Raw genomic sequence first — 13,675 nt, forward strand, 5'->3', positions numbered from 1 at the left:
TGTCATTTGTTGGTAGGAATGCAGCTTCCAAAATTATACAATTATTTAAAGTTCTGAGATGATTCATACCATGAATGTTAATGCTTGTTTCCCAAACCATAGACTCCTGCTTTGTAGGGCTCCTGATCCCTCAGATCAAATCTGTGTATATACAGGTCCCAAAGTCTCATCATAATATAACATGACTGGTAATGTCAACACCAATGACGGCTAACATTTACCAAGTGCTTGCTTCGTGTCAGGTGCTATTCTGTGTGGTTTACCCATATTAACACATTTAATCCTCGTAATGTTTATGTCCAATTTCCAGTTAGGGGAGCTGAGGGAGGGAGAAACTTAGAATGTACTGAAGGTCATGTAGCCATGACATGCTGGGACAACCTCACTGGTACCGTTGCTGTCACTGCCTCCCTTTTATGATCTGTGTGTCACTCCACAGACGCCTCAACTCTCAACGGTACTAGGGCCCCTCCTGTCAATCTCCTGACTGTTGGTCATTTTCTGGCCTTTGCTTAAATTCCTTTCCCAACAGGACCCTCGTCCTCTCAAGAGAGTTTTCATTCCCTTCTTGGTATCCTCTACTGTTAGACAGCCTTTCTCTGTCTCTCTTTGATTCCTAAGTGAAGGTCCAGGCTCCGCTTCCTAGAGACCCTCAAAACCAAGCCAATCTGCCTTAAGCAATGACATCCCATAAAGTAATTTGCACAAAGCTCTCCCCTTTCTCAGTTCTTCTCTAGAATGAGATCCCAGTTCTTCCAACTGTCCTTCTGCTTCTTATGATTTTCAGACTCTTATCATCCAGATGGTAAAATCTATTTTGAAGTAAGGCAAACTATCTTTGTGATACAAATGTATATGCTAGAATTACCATCACAAAAATACCTGAACAAGAGCTATATTTATGTGTTGCATAATAAAGCAGTCAGGCATTGGCATGTTCAAAGACAACTGCTGAACTTTTGTAGAGATTTTTAAACATGGGGTTTGTTTGAACAACAGGTATGCAATTGAATTCCTACTGAAAAACAAGTTGCTGTTTTTAACCTTGGAAATCCACTCTATTTCCCAGCTTAGTGATTTCCATTGCACATACAAGATTCACGGGTATGATGTCTATTATGAATATTCACAGTCATAATTAACCCCCAGCAGCATCAACACATGGAAGAGTCTGAATCTAATTTGTGAGGAATCAGCAATGGAAAGTCAAATCATTGCAAACAGTTCGGAGCTGGTTTTCAGACCCCAGGAAAACTATCATTACTGTGATTACACTTGAGGATTCAAGATGTCTTAGCACGATTCTTCATAGCAGTCCCTCCTGTGATACTTTTGCAAAGCCTTATCTTTTTCATTTTGATGACTGAGAAATGATCATACCACAATCACATATAAAATGCCTGTGGGAAGGTAGTTGTGTGGTGCTCCTTCATCACTGGCAAACTCTATTGTGCACGTTATCCCAGCCTCAGCCTGGGCAACCGCATTAACCAAGCAGCTGCCCATTCAAGCTGCTCACGGGAACTGAGATCAGGCAGGATTGTTGGTTTTAGGCAAAGGACTATAGATGCAGCCGTCCACTGGGAGGGCCACAAGAGGCCCCTTGACCCTCTCTTGGCAGAATGGTTTGTTTCTCATGCTGGGGAGAAAGTGAATGGAGGGGGAAGAGAAACTGGGGTAGAGTTTTTATTCATCAGGACTGGAGGGTAACACTCAGTGACCTTAACACTGTAAAATGAAAGAAGATGCACAAATTCCTCCAAATGAAGGGATTTATTGAGTGCTGACTCTGCTACATGATGTTATGTGTTGTCTGTCTTTCATCTTCAAGAATAACACTGCAGATAAATACTATTATTTATAATTTACTGAGATTGAGAGATGGCATTTGCCCATTTGCCCAAGATGTCAAAGCCGGCAAGTAGTAGAACCAGGATTATACAACCTCAGATTTGCCTTCTTCTTCTTCTTTCTTTCTTATTTTTTTTTTATCTTTTTATTTTTTTATTTTTTTTGAAGCAGAGTCTTGCTCTTATCAAGTGCAGTGGCAGGAGGCTGGATTGCAGTGGCAGGATCTCGGCTCACTGCAACCTCTGCCTCCCAGATTCAAGCGATTCTCCTGCCTCAGCTTCCCGAGTAACTGGGACTACTGGTGCCTGCCACCATGCCTGGATAATTTTTGTATTTTTAGTAGAGATGAGGTTTCGTAATGTTGGCCAGGCTGGTTTCAAACTCCTAACCTCCTGTGATCCGCCTGCCTTGGCCTCCCAAAGTGCTGGGATTACAGGTGTGTGCCACCGCACCCGGCCAGGCTTGCCTTCTTAATCTCTTCCTGCTGTCATTTGATGAACAGAAGATTTTGATTTTAAAATAATCAAAATTATTAAACTTTTTTATGGTTAATTATTTTATGTTTGTTCTGTTGTAGAAATTCTATCCTGCCCTGAGGTCATAAAGGTAGTCCTTTATGTTGTAAGGCTTTATACTTTTGCCTTTCACATTTAGGTATAATTTGAGGAAACATCTAATCCATCAGGAATTAAGTTTGTTTAAAGTATGACAATTTAATATGTTTAAAGTATGACAATTTAATTTTTCCCAGTGTGGACACCCTACTGTCCCCGTGTCTCTTATTAAAATGGTTATTCTGTCTACATTAGTTACCAAGGCCACCTCTGTCATAGACCAGGTGTCCACGTCTGTGTGGTTTGCCTCTGGTCTCTATTCTGCTCTACTTCCTTAATTTCCATAGTCTTATAATGAGTTTTATAACTGGCAGGAAGTATCCTCTCACCTTATTCTTCTTGAAGAGTGAGTTGGCTAATTTTAGCCCTTTGCACTTACATATATATTTCAGAATCAACTGAGGAAGTTTTACTCACACACAAACACACACACAGGTATGCATTGGGATTTTCTTTGAAACTGTATTGACCACATAGATCAATTTAGGGAGAACAGTTCTTATAGTATTAATATCTCTCTGTCCTTTCTTCAATCTTATTTGGTATGTCTTTATAACTTTTCCATAAGCATACCAATGTTTTATTAATTTTTAGGTGTATGATATTTTGATGCTATCACAAATGTATTATTTATTTTATTCTTTTCTCTGTTGCTGGTATATAGATTGCAATTTACTTTTTCATTGTGGTAAAATACACATTACCTCAAATTTACCATTGTAATCATTTAAAAGTGTACCATTCGGTGGCATTTAGTATATTCACAATGTTGTGCAACCATCACCACTAAGTAGTCTACTTTTGTGTTTGATTTTGTAGCCAGCAACTTTACTAATCTCTCTCATTATTTTATTAATGTATCTGTGGGTTCTTTTAGCTTTTCTATATGCCTGCAAAGAATGACAGCTTGCTTGCTTTCCGAATGATCCCTATCTCTTTTATTTCCTCTTCATACCTTACTGCACAGGGAAAGACTCCAGGATAGTGTTGAGTAGTGGAGTGAGGGCAGCATCTTTGTTGTTCTGCTGAGTCCAGAGGGAAGCTTTCCATCTTTTACTAGGAAGTCTGAGATATGTTATTTAAATACAGTAATTGTAGTGGTTTTATAGTTCATGTTTTCATATTCCAATATCTGAAGTTTTTATATTTCTATTTCTGTTCTTGTTAATTCTATTGGTTCTTGTGGTTTTTTGTTGTTTTTTTTCTTTTTCCTTGAGTAGTCATCTTTTTTTTTGTTCATGTATTTGTTTTTTTGAGACAGAGTTTCTCCTTTGTTGCCCAGGCTGGAATGCGATGGCATGATCTTGGCTCACTGCAACCTCCACCTCCAGGTTCAAGAGATTATTGTACCTCAGCCTCCTGAATAGCTGGGACTACAGGCACGTGCCACCATGCCCAGCTAATTTTTTGGTATTTTTAGTAGAGACAGGTTTTTGCCGTGTTGGCCAGGCTGGTCTCAAACTCCTGGTCTCAAGTGATCCGCCCGCCTCAGCCTCCCAAAGTGCTGGGATTACAGGCATGAGCCACTATGCCTGGCCTAGTTGTTTATTTTTTACTGTGAGCTACTGCATATAGAACAGTTCTCTGAGTGACCTTGTACCAACCCTTTCCCCTACTTTCTTAGTTGTAGTTCACAAGAATAATTGTGGAATGTGCTGGGAATACAACATCTTGAGATAAGAGGGAGCTGGCTGAAATAGCCTCAGTTCTGTTTAAGTTGCCTTCCCCACTCCGGAAACATATGTCCTTCAATGCTTCAGCCCAGTGATCATGTGGTCCAGGGGTATACAATCCAGGACGGGCTGCTTCCTGGGGTCCCTGTGCTGTAGTACAAGTGGGGCATGTGCAGAAGAGATGCCATCTGCTTCCCAGGCAGCTTTCCTGAACTTTGGGGTGCAGCCCCCAATGCACCTATGGTTTCTGTTGTCCTCTGCTGCCTGTCTCTAAGTAATAAATCTGCTTCATGCAGCCTGTTGTGTATGGGGGTGTTCTGTGTTACTGGACTCCGGCAAGTTGGTAACCAGTGCACAGGCAACTTGCTTCGCACTCCATTGCCTAGGAAAATAGTATGGTGCTTCCTGAGAGGCCTGGGAGGTACTTGGCCAGGGAACATTGGCACGTGCTGCAGAGAAAAACACTGCCAACTTGGAACCACTTTCATCTAAATTCAAGATTGAGGATTTTTAACCAAAAACTGCTATAAACTTTCTAGCTTGTGGTGATAACTCAGTTTTCCTCTGCCCCACTGAAGCAGCTTTCCTCAAAGTGTCTTGCGGAGGTGAGCAGTGGGCATTTACTTATCGTTCACTCTTAAAACAAGAGAAGCTCTTTGGCACTGCACCCTTACTATGGAGAGGGTGTCCCGTTAGACTGCCCACCTGGCATGTTCAGGGCCTTGGCCTCTGTCTTCAGACTCCGTAAGGTCAGATTGACCAAAGCACAACTTCAAGGGCTCCCTAACTGCTCTAGGGGCAAGGTGGCTTCAGGCCTCTGCTCCTCCTTCTGAGTTCCCACTTTCCTTGATTTCTGACCTTGTAGTTCCTTGTGATCTTATCAAGTCTTTCATGATCTCAAGAAAGTTTTCAGTGGGAAGTGGGAGTCTTTGGTCCAAATATGTTAGCTTACTAGGAAACCAGAAAAAAGTTCTTTTTTTATGGTTTTTGATAAAAGGAATGAATCTCTGATGTGTTTTGCACTTAGTGATTGATTTTAGACATTTTCTTTTTTCTTGCTTACTTCCATGAAGATAAATCTGTTGATTTTGCCTTCTAGCTATTCTTACTGGATTCTAGAGGTGATGTTTCTGAAGGTCAGGTGGTGGGTAAGACCAGTGATGGGCATCTGCCCTCTGACATTAAGGCGGGGAAAACAAAAGAAAAAGGCCCCTCTTCTCTTTATTTTAGAGATTGCTGTGATCCTCGAGTGCCCCGGGCTTAGCTGCTCACTGTTTCTGACTCCAGAGATCCATGAGTAACTGAAATCCTCTTTTGTGATTGAGTTCACAGCACTTTGGGAGGCCAAGGCAGTCGGATCACCTGAGGTCAGAAGTTCAAGACCAGCCTGGCCAACTTTCAGCAAAACCCCATTTCTACTAAAAATACAAAAATTAGCCAGACGTGGTGGTGTGCACCTGTAGCCCCAGCTACTTGGGAGTCTGAGGTGGGAGGATCACTTGAACACAGGAGGTGGAGGTTGCCGTGAGCCAAGGTTGCACTACTGCACTCCAGCCTGGGCAACAAAGCAGGACTCCATCTGAAAAAAAAATTTTAAAGTACCGTGTCAATATCAGTGGCTATTGTTATTAACATCATTATTAATTATTTGTACAACTGAATAACTATACTAAATGATAACTGTAATTATAAAAACTTAGTCGTAACTGGTCTAGTTTACCTATGTAAAGATTCACATTAGGTTATGGGATTCCTGGTTCCCAGGGAGAAGTTGGCATTCCTTTCCCTATGTTTCTATGTGTACTGATAGATGACATTTGGACCTGACTTGTATCAGGATGTATTTGGCTGCTAGTAATAGAATACCTAAAATGGACTTTAAAATGTAGGATGTTTTATTACCTCAAAGAACAATTATTCTGGAAGAAGGTGCTTTTGTAGGTGGTTCGGCAGCTTAGCAGTTAAGACCCCAGGTCAGCATCTTTGTATTCTATTGGCCTTTCCTTGAGTGTCACAGATGAACTCTAGAGTTTCAAATAGCAAATCCTCATACTGGCACCCTCCGTGAGAAGGAAGGTTTGGTAGGCAAAATGGTAGCCTCCAAGATGGTGGTTTCAGTGGGGGCATCATGGCTGGAAGGGCACAGTAGGAGCTCCTAGAATGCTGATAATGTGCTGCTTCTTAATCCACGGTGCATTCAATTAATGAAAGTTTCACTCTTATGATTTGGCCACTTTTCTATACATGTATTGCACTCAGTAAAAACGCTTAAAAAGTATTAAAATCACCACATAATAAATGAAATATCTGTGCTTGCCCCAATCCTGAGCCTGACCCTCAGCTTCAGCCTCTAATGGACCCCTGCCCCTCTCCCTTCTTCCACATCTGCGCTCAGTGATGGTGTGAGCATCAGATAAGACTGTGAACATACAGGTTGAGTATCCCTTATCCGAAATGCTTAGGACCAGGCTTGTTTTTTATTTTGGATTTTTTCAGATTGTGGAATATTTGCATGATACCAGTTCAACATTCCTAACTGGAAAATCTGAAGTGCTCCATTGAGCATTTCCTTTGAGCACTATGTCAGTGCTCAAAAAAGTTTAGATTTGGGGGCATTTTGGATTTTGGAACTTCAGATTAGGGATACCCAACTTATATGGAGAGATGATTAAAAACAGCAACACATCCCTTTCAATTCACCAAAACAACTCGGTCAATTTAGTCAGTCAAATTGTCTCACTTGGGCACACATCATATAGCTCCTTTAAGTACAATAATGACCATAAAACATCTCTTTTTCCTAATGACAATAATATTATTTTATCTTCTTAGTGATAAGGTTATTGAGGATAGGAAGACAGCTTTTCATTTTCAGTCTCCAGGACACACACAAACCTGGGTACACAGTAGGTACTCAGTAAACACTTATTGAATGAATGGGTACATGAATTGTGAGAAGCAAATGAAAGAGAAGGTAAATTATCTTGTTGTGATAAATAGCAATTAAAGAAAAATTGGAAACTTAGACAGCAGGACAGTAACAACAAGTAGTGTCAGTGTTCTGTTTTCTAACTATATTTACATGGCACTAAATATAATAAATAGGTTGTTAAACATCATTCCCTTACTTGAAATATCCATCTCTAACTTTCCTAAAAATAAGCACACTCCTTACTGCTTGAGTATCTAAAAATGAAAAGAAAAATGTGATGGGCGAGGTGCCCCAGTTCCCAAGAGTTGTGGCACCAGCACTTGCCACAGAGTCAAAGACTTTCAGCGTCTTACCTTAAACACTTCTCCAGGCAGCCTCCTCAACAGATTACCTTACCCAGCCATCCAAGCTTCCCTCACTTACCCAGGCCCTACCCTGACTGGACTGGGCCAGACACTCCCACTCCTTCCCCCCATCCCCACCTTGGGTACCTCACTCTCTGAAGATATCAGGCTAAGAGTAAGCAGAACAAATATTTTCTTACCTGTTGTCAGTGTTACCTCTCTGGAATGTTCTTCCTCCTCAAAATCTTGGAAAATACCACCCCCACCCTGCCCCCAGTGCCAGGTGCCAAGTTCCCTTACTCTATGATTCCTACCGTAATTCCTTCCAGGCCTTGGTGATGTTGTCTCCTTGTGCTTTAACCTGACTTGTTTTTCCTACTTGCCGAGCCCTTGCCACACTGGTGCAAAATAGCCAAGTATATGTGTGTCCTCCTCATTTGATTATGGGCACACACCATGTCTTACTCATCTTTAAATTCCTGGCACTGATTACAGCACTGGACACCTAAAAGATGTGTGCTGAAAAGCATAGTGAATTGCATTACCAACTCTTACCCATATCCTAGTGCATACTGACTGATGCCACCCTTTTCCTACATGGCACTGACACTTATGGAATGCCTGCTGTGTTTCTGGCACTTCTCTATGTCCTTTACATGGATGAACTCATTTGATCTTGACAGCGGCCCTATGTTCATTGTCATCATCCCTATTTTAAAGATGAGGTCTTTGAGGCACAAAGTGGCTGAGTAACTCACAAGGGCCAACAGCTTAGCAGGTAGAAGCCAGGATCTTGCAAGCTACCCTAGATGCTCTACTGCCTCTTGACTTGCAGTAATGAACTTTGTTTCTTGATTACCAACAAATAAATGAGACGAAAGAGGGCCTAGCAGGTTGTGGGTTTACTGTGTCATAACACAATTGGTTTCAATATTCATGCTGACCTGGAGAACTGTTTGTTATGATGGATATAAGCTTATGTGCCAAATGTCAAGAATAGAAAACCCCTCTTTATGCTGTGTGTTTGGTAACTCATTTTCTATGAGGAACAGTATGGTGATGTTAATACCAGAGATTTGGATTCAGTTCCCAGCTAGTTCTGCCTGTGTTTATCTGTGGGACCTTGGCTGACTATTCCTCTTGTCCTCCCACTGGGTCTGAGGATTTGATGACACAAGTAAAGGCCTTAGCATGGAGCTCAACAAAAGACAGTGTGTGGAGGGTCCCCAGGATGACCCCAGGTTCAGAGATTAATTAGAGGACCTCACAGGACTCAGCATATAATTACACTCATGGCTAAGATTTATTGCAGCAAAAGAATGGGAGGCAAAATCAGCAAAAGACTAAGTCCAGAAAAAGCCAGGTGCAAGCTTCTAAGAGTCCTTTCCCTGTGGAGTCACACAAGACATGCTTAATTCCTCTCGCAATGGGTTACAACAACACATGTGAAATGTTGTCCATCAGGGAAGTTTATTAGAGACTGAATGCTCAGGGTTTTGTTGGGTGCTGGTGGTAGGCACCCTCTGCCTAGCAGGTGCCAATGTTATGCAGTCCCAGAAGGAAAGCATAAACCAAATTGACTGCACACATTGCACATTGCAAGGCCTAGTGAGCTACCCTTATTGTTTAGGGAGAGTTTCATGTGGCTGTAGGGAACAGCTTACCAGCCAATGCCCAACCTTGCAGGCCTACCTTCTAAAGATAGTCATCTCTGGTCTGCCATGTTTACTGTTTTCTGCACAGTCAGCCACCAACCTTATGATGACTGACTATGCAGAAAAGAATAAGCAGCATCATAGCTGACACCACAAAACTCTATTCTTTTAAAGGCAGGTGGTTCAGTGAATACTGTGGCACCAAGGCATCTGAGAGGAAGGTGTGTTCAGGACATGAGCACAGCACCATTCATTTCTCTGGAGCATTAATTCTATCTTTACTGCTCACCCACATTCCTTCACATCTTTCAGGGCATCTTTGAATTCCCACCTCTTTCACCCCTTCAGAGGCTACACAAGCCCCTTTCCATTTTTCTCCTTCCTGTGGCATATGGAGTTTATGGTATGCTGTTTGGACTTCTGAATATACTATTTCATATTCTTTGTATATTTTGTATTTTTTCTTCAGCAGATCTTTGTGTATTAGTCAAAATAGTGTGGAGGATCAAAAACTCAGATGCCTTCAAGGGCTAGGCAGATTACAGAAATGAAGGGAGATGGTTGCAAAGACAATAGAGAGTTGACACTTTCAAAAGAAAATGGAATCTTCCTCCCCTGACAAAGGGTGTTCACTGGATGAGCTTAGTCTGAAGGCGTCAGTTTATAGCTCCTGGATTCAACTGACTGTGATTTTCTTTAGGTCAGAGATAATTTCTTATATAATTTTGTTATTTCCCCAATAGAAAAATAATGTGTTTTTTTCACCTACTCAACAACATTTATTCAATACAGTCATCTGCCTAGGATAAAAGATGACAAAGACAAAATCTCTGCATCAAAGATATAAGTATTGTGTGAAAACAGACAAATAATGAAACAGGTATATGACAGTGTCATAAATTCTATGTTCAAGCCACATTGTGCTATTAGGTATTACCAGAAACCATGTCTATTTGCACAGACCATGGTTTCCCTGGTGCCTATACAGCACCTGGAATATCATAGATATTTAACATGTATCTGTTCAATGAACATTTGAATGAATGGTGCTGATTATCAATATCATTTGGGGGAATGTTATAAAAATACAGGCTACCAGGCCCACCTCCAGTCTTATTGAATCAAAATTGCAGGGAATGCAGTCCAGAGACCTGATTACCTACAGTTTTCTATCTGACCATGATATTGAGAACATTGGCCAACCGACGTGCCCCTTCTTCTGTTTCATGCTTGCTATTGCCGAGAGAACTGAGTGAGTGCAGAAGGCACAGGTTCTTGTGGGAGGAGAGGTTGCTGGGGCTGCACTTTGCTATGCACCTGAACTTGTTGTGTAGATGCCCCTGCCAAACCCCTACAAGTTAGATTGTCTGAAGCAGGAGGGTTCAGAAGCCTGATGAGCTGCATTAAGGAATAAGACCTCCCTGGAAGGATTCAGTTTTTAATCTTGGCTGTAGGGCTTTGCTTGCTGTATCATTTCAGTTATCAAATACAAATTCTTAGGGAGGTAAAGTTTCACAGGTGACATCTCCTCCAATTGCCTGTGCACTAGCAGAAGCCCAGCGACTTTTTTTTTTTTTTTTTTTTTTTTTTTTTTTTTTTTGCACTTTTCTTCTCCACAGGTCAGAATCTACAAGGCTCTAAGCTTCTTGATGCTAGGGACATTCTCTCTCTCTCTCTCTCTCTCTCTCTCTCTCTCTCTCTCTCTCTCTTTCTATGCTCCAGGGACATTACTTGCCAATGTTTGCTGAATAAATGGATGGGTGAGTTGAATCTATTTGAAATTTTAAATGATGTAGTATCTGTTTCTGTTTGTCTTTTTTTGTTATTGTAGAAGCAAGCACATGGAGAAACTAGAAGTAGACCCTAGCAAGCACTCATTCCCTGATGTGGCTAACATAGTTCAAGAGAAAAAACACACACCCAGAAGACGACCTGAACCCAAAATTATACCAAGCGAGGAAGACCCAACCTTTGAAGACAACCCTGAAGTGCCTCCGCTGATTTGAGATATCTGACTGCGTTGCCACTGGCTGAGACCCACCAGGTCCAGTTTTGGTTGGTGTAGAGACCACATGCATATTATTCCTAGGATTAACACAGAGTTATTTGTCAGTATCGCTACTCCAGTGTTTTAACTCTTACTTTGCAGAGTAATATCCTTAAGCTAGCTTAAAATTAAAAATGTATGTCTTAAATGCTATAACTCATCATTTCCCTATAATAAAGGGTTGGTGTTGAAAATGTTTAGTAAGATCATAGAACTATTGCAAAAAACATTGATTATAAATCCCAAAATTGTCTACTTACACAAAGTATTAATTCATAGATAAAAGGACTGAGTATTAAATTGGTACTTTAGCAAACTGGTCAAGCTTAGAAGTTAAAACTGTAATTTCAGACCAATTGGAATACTTTAGTATGATTTTAAACAGCATTTCCATTTTCCTTCTCATGATGTGTCTACTTTCTCTGGTGGCATGGCATAATGGCAAGAATATGAGTTTTTAAATCAGGCACCCTGTGTTTGGATTTCAGCTCAATCACTTTGTAAAGACCTTCAGTAAGTCCTTTAATTCTCTGAGCCTTAGTGACTTCATGTATAATCTGGGAATAATAACACTTGCCTCACAGGTTTGTCTCAAGATAAACGGCAGAAAGCACTTGGTACAGTGTCAGCCATTCATTGAGAGCCTTCTCTCTCTCCTTCTTCCATTTCTCCTCTCTCTCCTCCTCCCCTTCTCCTTTCTCTCCTCCTCCCTGCTCCTTCTTCCCCTCCCTCCCCAATTACTTTTCTCCCCTTATTCTCTTTCTTCACCTTTTTACTCCCCATCCCACTCTTCCTCCTCTATTTCCTTCTTTACTTTTTAAATATCTTACCTCTTCTTTATCTAGAACATTATGAATTCAATATTTCACATACATTGTAGGACAAATTACTGTTACTCTGATCATGATATAGCAGCATTTAAATCAGTTTCCCCAAATATTCATTCAACAAATACTTATTGAGCAACTATTGAGTGCTAGCCCCCTCTCTGTTCATCAGGGATTTAGTAGTAACAAAGCAGACAAATACACACACACAGACTATGTCAGGTGGTGTTCAGAGCTGGGAAGGAGGGTCAGAGTGAGGGGATCAAGGGTGATGGGTGCTTTTTCAGACAGGGCCATTCTCTATTAAACAGGCTTCCAGTGGAAGACTCTGCTAATGTTTAGCAGATAACCAAAATGCATCAGTTAGAAAAAATGTGCTGAGAATGAGGGACTGGTTATAGGAATGCAATTGGACAAAAATGTGGGAAGAGCTGTGTAGTGAAGCTCTGAAAGGGAGAGGTAGAGAACTGGAAGAAGAAGCATTGGTGCAGGTAGACAATTTAGAACTTGCACAGAATCTGAGAAGCTGAAGTAGGACTGTGACTGGGAGCTTGTGGAGAGGTCTATGGAAATTATCATGCTGTTGAAATTGTTGTCTCTATTTATCTGCTACCCCTCTGGTCCATGGCCAAGATCCTGGTGGGTGAGCTTGAAGCCAGCCTTCGTCAGCAGGCCTGCAGTAAGAAAGATGGGATGGACACACAGCGGTGGATATCTAGGGTCAGCTGCAGCAGGCTGACCCTCTGCATCTCTCCATCACTGCAACTGATGGAGATGACTGAGTGTAACACCTTTCTTCATGGTCAACTCTACCCAGGAACCACATAGGGAAGGAAATTCTGGAAAATGGTTCCCAGCCTTAGCCAACTTGACATATTATAATCTACCAGAACTCAAACTCTACCAACTTGGAAATCATGTACATTTGTCAGGACTGTATTTAACTTCCACATAAAGAGAAAGCAAAATTATACTTTTGACCAAACTAATACAATTATCCGTTAAACAAACAAAACTGTGCTATCTGTTATGGACTGAATAATTGTGTACTCACAAAATCCATATGTGGAAGTCCTAACCCCCAGCGTGATGGTATTTGGAGGTGGGCCTTTGGGAGATAATTAGGATTAAATAGTATCAGGAGGGTTGGTTCCTCATGATGGGATTTGTGTTCTAAAGAGGAAGAGACACTGGAGACCACTCTCTGTCAGTCATCTGAGGACATAGTACTAAGTCAGGAGGAGATCTTGGACTTCCGGCCTCCAGAACTGGGAGAAATAAATTTCTGTTGTTTTAAGTACCCAGTCTATGGTACTTTTTTGTGGCAACCCAAGCAGATGAGGACATTATCCCTCTCCCAAAAAAGATATACAGAGTCCTACATGTGACCTTATTCATCCATGACTGACAGTTATTTCTCTTCTAGAGGAGTCATGCTCTCATTTTTGTATCCTATGAATTAACTATTGAGATATAAAGTTAACCACTATTAACACATCCTATGTTAGAATGGAAAAAAAAAGAAACAAAGTGAAGGGATTTACATCTATAGATACATTTCTATGTGGATGGAAATATGTGGTCCACGGTATTGTTTTGGGTCCCCAGGAATTACCATTGTTTCAGAGCCAATGTCCAGTAATCCCTGAAATGTCTGGGTGTTTCTTTCCTCTCAGTGCACAGTCACCCTCGTAAATGTGGGTCCCTTTGCAGAAAGCTAGAAGGAAGATTT

At 41.2% G+C, this 13,675-nt stretch overlaps 1 protein-coding gene across 3 annotated transcripts in view; it reads left to right on the forward strand.

The window, feature by feature from the left end:
- DNAAF11 (dynein axonemal assembly factor 11) overlaps positions 1 to 13,210 on the forward strand; it is a 94,945-nt gene extending 81,735 nt beyond the window's left edge. For 2 of the 3 annotated variants that reach the window (XM_017875171.1, XM_017875169.1), the window contains one exon: positions 10,901 to 12,963. In XM_017875171.1, coding sequence (XP_017730660.1) covers positions 10,901 to 11,075 — 175 coding nt within the window. In that variant the 3' untranslated portion in view covers positions 11,076 to 12,963. Of the gene's footprint in view, positions 1 to 10,900 lie in introns of all 3 variants that reach the window. The other variant, XM_017875170.1, reaches the window with a different exon arrangement.
- The last annotated feature ends 465 nt before the right edge of the window (positions 13,211 to 13,675 follow it).

The sequence above is a fragment of the Rhinopithecus bieti genome, unplaced genomic scaffold, assembly GCF_001698545.2.
Source record: "Rhinopithecus bieti isolate Rb0 unplaced genomic scaffold, ASM169854v2 scaffold_7212, whole genome shotgun sequence".
In the NCBI taxonomy this organism is placed as follows: Eukaryota; Metazoa; Chordata; class Mammalia; order Primates; family Cercopithecidae; genus Rhinopithecus; species Rhinopithecus bieti.